This window comes from Gastrolobium bilobum, unplaced genomic scaffold (assembly GCF_033153095.1).
Source record: "Gastrolobium bilobum isolate Gb01-03AN ecotype WA unplaced genomic scaffold, APGP_CSIRO_Gbil_v1 utg3966, whole genome shotgun sequence".
Classification (NCBI taxonomy): Eukaryota; Viridiplantae; Streptophyta; class Magnoliopsida; order Fabales; family Fabaceae; genus Gastrolobium; species Gastrolobium bilobum.
Genome location: NW_026898636.1, coordinates 60043 through 66177, shown reverse-complemented (window position 1 = coordinate 66177; position 6135 = coordinate 60043). Strand labels below are relative to the sequence as shown.

At 32.6% G+C, this 6135-nt stretch overlaps 1 protein-coding gene across 2 annotated transcripts; it reads right to left on the bottom strand.

The window, feature by feature from the left end:
* Positions 1-1787: 1787 nt before the first annotated feature.
* Positions 1788-3190, bottom strand: LOC133317904 (large ribosomal subunit protein uL29). 2 transcript variants are annotated; one of them, XM_061519804.1, is made up of 4 exons: positions 3065-3190; positions 2785-2962; positions 2575-2731; positions 1788-1940 (listed from the first exon to the last, which is right to left on the bottom strand). In XM_061519804.1, exons 1-4 carry the CDS (start codon positions 3066-3068, stop codon positions 1866-1868), a joined length of 414 nt encoding a protein of 137 aa, XP_061375788.1. In that variant the 5' UTR covers positions 3069-3190; the 3' UTR covers positions 1788-1865. The 2 variants fall into 2 exon arrangements, with proteins under 2 accessions (XP_061375788.1, XP_061375790.1); XM_061519806.1 differs by having other exon boundaries at positions 2827-2962.
* Positions 3191-6135: the final 2945 nt, after the last annotated feature.

The following is a 6135-nucleotide window of genomic DNA, read 5'->3' as shown; positions in this document are numbered from 1 at the left end:
GAAAAAAACAAAAAAGAGGAATAAAAACAAAGTGAAAATAAAGAAAGATAAGAGAAACAATAAGTAAAAATAAAAAATAGATAAATAAAAGGAAAAAACAAAACTGTGAGGAAATAAGTTAAATAACAAAATAAAAAATGAAGGGGAAAATAACTAAAACATAGGAGGAACAACATCAAGTCTACCCCTCCATAGAGCTAATAGTTTTATTCCAATCCAACCTAAGACACATTATCCGCAAATCTAATTCTCATGCCATTAAATTTTGTTTTACTACTCCCCACCCCCACCCCAAAAAAAGAGAGAAGGAAAACCTCTTCCTGTGTACATCAAACTCTTGATAACACTTTTGTTATTGCGAGAGCATTTAGGGATCTTCGTATTATAAATCGAAACCATCTCAATCTACATTTTCTCTACTTTTAAGCCACAAGTACTATTATCTTTCCTTGAATATCTTCATTTTCTATCTTATCCATCTTTGTATGACCATACATCCACCTTAACGTTGTCATTTTTGCTACTCATAATTTATCCTCATGTTGCCTACATGCTACCCAAAGTTCAAATCCATATAACATTTCAAGTCTTACTACCATTTTATAAAAAATTTCTTTTAGCCTCAAAGGAATTTTGCAGTACACAAAAACATGATGCAGTATGTCATTTCATCTAGGGTTGGCAAAACGGGCCAACCCGGCCCAACCCGCAAGCAACACAAAAAAAAGAGTCGGGTTAGAGTTGGTTATGAAAAAAAAAAACGAGCCAGAAAACTCAACCCAACCCGAGCCAAGCGAAGTTAGAGGCAACTCACGGGTTGGCTCAAAAATATGGCTCATGGGTTAGCTTGAAAAAATGACTAGCGAATTGGCTCAAAAATTGGCTCGTGGGATGGCTCAAAAATGGCTCGCGGGTTGGCTCGTTTTCAGCCTATTTAAATGAACCTGTAGTATTAATGCACCAGCTATACGACTTCCATGAGTTTAAACAATACAATTGTCTTACATAATAGTTTATAAAAAAAAATGCAAAATAGAAAGTTACAAAATGAGAAGTAAAAGCAAAATGTTTTAGTTTCGAATTTTCTTCACAACAAATTTGCACCAACATCGAGAAACAATTAGAACCGCTTGCAACCAAATGGGTAAGATATTTGAACCAAACAGAGCCAACATAGCCTAACAATATAAAAATGGCAGCAATGTGAGAAAATTAGGGACTTAAGTTTAGAGAAGGAAGAGAGACGATAACAGCATGTGTGAGTTTTGTCCATTTTGTATATTATATTTTGTATTTTTTTATTAAAAAAAAAAACTCAACTCGCGAGCTGGCCCATTTGACTCACGGGTTGGCTTGTTTTTTTCAGAGCTGACTCGGGTCAGGTTGGCAGCTCATTTTTGCCAACCCAACCTGGCTCATTTTTTATGGGTTACGAGCCAACCCGACGGATTGGCTCATTTTTGCCAACCCTAATTTCATCCAACCTAGAGTAATTTTGTCAAAGCAAGGGCCAGTTTGGTAAAGAGTAAAAAATTCATAAATCAGTTTTCAATACAATTTTACTAATAAAATTGATGTATGAATTTTTCAACTCAATATCAAACTGACCCCAATAACACACAAATAAATGGTGAATCATTTATACAAAAGAAGATAGCTTTCCTTGAGCATGAAAGAAATTGATAGCTTCGTATGTGATGGAAAAACCAGAGTAAACAACCTAACATTCAATTCAGTTTCATGATGATTAAATAAAGAAACTAGAAAAGATGCAATATAAAAGCAGATAAGCCAGAAAAAATAAATTATGTCCAATAACAAATAGAAAGTGACACCAAAATTATCAACCGTACTTGGATCCAACATTACACCTTAACTGCATATTTTCTCACTGGAAAGTACAATTCCCTCTTCTTCTCACGCTCTGTCTTCAAGGATGCCTGTAGGAAACACAAAGCAAACCGTTTAGCCACTTTAAGTAATAACCCTATGTGACTAGACATCTCAATTAAACTCAGCAACTCAAGGTAAAACAATAATTTACAGTAAACATCACAGGAAACACCACACTACTTACTAAGAAGAATGAACCCCACATATCAAAACATGTATACGAATTTAAAAAGCATGTTCATCTTCTACTTAGATCACACCAACCATAGAAACATTACATGAATCAGCATTGTGTAGCTTCTAGCAAGTAATTTTGTGAAGCATCTAGCAAGTAATTTTCGCGTTAAGTTCAAGTTCGCAAAAACAAGCAATTGTATCATGTCATGCTCCACTACAGGGTAAGTAATAATCATGGATGCTAATACTGTAATTTATTTTCATAAATGATTATCAATTTGGCACTTATTTCCACCCTTATTAAAGTGCAACATGTAACTTCTGTACATTACACAATCTACACCCGTAAGGACATATTATTACATTAACTCTCTGCACTTACCCCCCTCACTTTTTTATCTTTCACCCATACCATGCAACACATAATCAATATAATAAGAAAAGTTTTTTTTTCTTAATTACAAAAATGCAATGAATGCAGGGGAGAAAAAAAAAAGGGGGTACCTGGTGCTTGGTGAGGCGCCTTCTGATAGCTCTGGTCTTCTTTGGACGCAGATCCAAAGGAAGGTACTTCTTCTTCTTATAAGCCTCCCTCAACGCTGCTTTTTGCTTCTGGGAAATCACCGTCAGCACCTGCGCTATCGAAAGCCGAACCACTTTTCTGCATTCACATAACAAATGCAATCAAATGCGTAAATGCTTCAATCCGATTACGGATTTAATCTCAAATTATAGAGAGAGAGAGAGAGAGAGCACATTTTGGAAAGCTTGTTAGGGGCTCCGCCAGTGACCTTAGCGACGCGAAGGAGAGCAAGTTCTGCTTTGAGATCCTTCAATTGGTTCAGAAGCTCTGCTTTCGTTTTGTTCCTGAGCTCGTACACCTTGATTCTCGCTTTTACATTTCACAAAACAAAATGGAAAATCGAAAAATCATAATCCAATTGAAGGAAATTACAATTTAGAAGCATGCACAGTAGTAGATGCTTGTTCATACCCATTGCGAAGCTCCTGTGTCGCTGTAGAGAGGGTCTAAAGAAAGAGAAACCTTAGTTGATTGCTATGCTCTGTTATTTACTCTTTTCCTTTTCCGAAACCCTAATTTGGGAGAAGAAAAGCTAAGATCAGTGAACGTATCAAAGTGAATCTGGGCCTCATTCACTGGGCCTTCTATACAAGGGACAAACTTAATGGGCTCCTCAAGTTTTCCTTTTCCTGTTAAGAGAAAGTCCACGTAAATTAACTAGAGACTTGCAAACGAGGAGGATAATACCATTCAAATAATTGAGATAAATATATAATTATTCAATTTAAGTATAATTTTTTTTTAATCTATAAGAATTAAATTTATTTTATATGAATTAACCAATGGAGGATTTCATTTTTTGGGCGAGAAAACAGCTACGGCAAAATGATTTAAATTAAGAGAATTTAAATGCAAAATGTTACTTTTGGGCTCTTAAGTCTTAATTAATCCATTGAAACTGGGTTCTTACTTCTTACTGGCTTGACAAAATTGTATTGAATCCAGTTTCCAGTCATTCAAAGTTTGGGGGGATCAATTTGTAGTGCTGCGTCACAGTTTTTCTGTTTTTTTTTTTTTTTTTAAGTAAAAAGAAAAGAAAAAAAACACTTGTTCGAAGAAATGTGAGCTGAGGCTAGCTCCATGTGTCCTCCACATTCTACAATTCCACTAATTATCTATATAGACTATGAGCATGTTTGAATACTCTTATTTTTTTAGTTAGAAGCTATTTATAAACTAAAGCTAAAAAAGAGAGTTTAAAAAAGAAGCTAAAAACTGTTTGAAAATTACATAAAAAATTTAGCTTAAAAATTACTTAAAAGCACATATTTCAAAAAAATTATCTTTTTCTATCTTTATCACTCTTCATTTAAAAAAAAGCACACAATTCAAGAAAAACATATAAGAGTTTAAAAAAAAGCTCATCTTAGGAGCTTTTAGTTTCCAGCTTTTTTCTTTATAATAAAAAAAAAAGCTTTTTATTATAAGAGCTTTTTTCAAAATCTATTTGAGCTAGTTTATGCTTATAAGTAACTTCTAGCTTAAAAAAAAAATCCACAAGAGGCACTTTATATTTAATCAATCAGGACCCAATTCAAATCTAAAGCAAGAATGTATAAGGATCAGATAAAGGTCTATAAAACGATCTAAAAACTTGAAGTATCACATCCAAAACATGAAAATTGAAAAGTACCAGAATAAACAAAGCCCAATGTGAAACAAATATGGGAAAAGTGTGTATTATTTTAAATGATGTAAAATTATGTCATTTTAAGTGAGAGAAAGAGATAGATAAAGGAGGAGATAGAGTTGACAAAAAAATATAAATGTACGGGTCCCACCTCTTTGTGAGAGTAAAATAACATAAGTTGTGTCATTTAAAAGGACAAACAATTTTCCCAACAAATATATGTCAATGTTTTTCTCTTGTTCACTCAAGCTGAAACGCACCTGGTAGGGCCAAAACTGTTCTCCAGTTAAAAAAACATGGTGCGGGAAAAAATGAGTTCATAAACTTAAATGCATGTGAAGTTAAAAAGTTAGACTCGTTAATTTTTTTCCTGTTTGTTGGGACATATAATCTGAAATCTGTTTCCAAGGAAATTCGGGAATTCAAAACAAGTGCAAGACCAACCCAAAAAAAAAAACTGCTATTCATATTCACCAAAATGAAATATGTGTTATTTTCTAGACCTTGGGGCTGAGCACTAGAAAAGCATTGACATCTATTAATCATATAAGGAGCGATGGGAATCAATTAATACAACCGCATCTCAGTATAACTAGCTCTCACAAATGGCCTATTTTACCCTTACAGCGTAAAAACTTAAGCATATCATCATGTTAGTTTTTTTTTTTGTCAAATTATTTGTCCATATGTTGCGAGTGAAACACACATGGAGAATATGTGTTTAAGTCGCACATATGCGCAATTTGTATAAAACCAAAAAAAAAAAATGTTACATGTTGCACTCTGCAAAATACATATCCAAAGATGTGATATTTGAATGCTCATTGCCAAAACACGTGTCTTGTATTGCATTGATTTTTACACAAATTATATATGGGTGATGTGCGATTTAAACGCACACATTCACCGTAAATAGATAAATAATTTGCTTAAAGAATTAACCTCTGATAATCTATCTAACAAATTATTTTCAATCAACATAGTCTATTTGACACATCTCTTTTTTTAACTTATAAGTTGCTTTTAATTTAAAAAATACATTGAATGATAGCCATAGAATTGGAGAGGCCATTTGTTTATTTGTACGTAATTATGAACTCATTTTCCAATTTCCACCATGCTTTTTTTTTCAGCAGTCACTTTTATCAAGACTACTTAACTAAAGTGAGAATGATTTTTTTTTCCCGCAAAACAATCATGTTATACGTTATCATTTAATAATTAATGGTTAATATTTATGTATGTGTTTTACTTAACACTAATTTCTAAAGTTATTAATACTCTTAAAAAACAGATACCAAAGAAATCTCCTATCTTTTATATGCTTACTACACTGACTTTTAATTTCAAGGGTTTTGAATTTGGTAGCTCTAATGTACGGTAACTAAAAGCTAAGTCTTGGTGCTGAAATCACATTTATCGAGTTTTTAAAGTATGGAATACAATTCTCTAAATACTTGAAAATTTTACAAGTAAACTAATTTTGGAATATATGAATAGTTGAATACTCATTTAAATTTGTTTCAGAAAACTAAATTATTAATAAGTTATCGTTAAATTTTATTGCTATTACAAAAATAATTTCAAATATATATATATATATGACCTTTTCTTGCTTTCTTTTAGTGTTTTTTTTTCTTTTTTGAATTTCTTCATCGAGACTTACTTTAAGCTTACTTGAACTCTGACCCTTTTTTAATTGAAAAGGAAACATAGGCTGAAATGTGACTTAACTTTTGCACAGAATTTGAGATAAGAAGCGAAGACCCAAAATGAACTGAGACACTACGAGGTGTTTGGTTGAGGAATTTTTTTTTGAATATTAGGGAAGTGTAATTATTAGAGAAATGGT

What these genes read in the sequence shown, in the direction of transcription:
- LOC133317904 (XM_061519804.1), bottom strand. An exon ending in TATAATTTGAGATTAAATCC is followed by an intron (nt 2,732 to 2,784) that starts GTAATCGGATTG and finishes ATGTGAATGCAG; the next exon opens with AAAAGTGGTTCGGCTTTCGA. An exon ending in GGCGCCTCACCAAGCACCAG is followed by an intron (nt 1,941 to 2,574) that starts GTACCCCCTTTT and finishes TGTTTCCTACAG; the next exon opens with GCATCCTTGAAGACAGAGCG.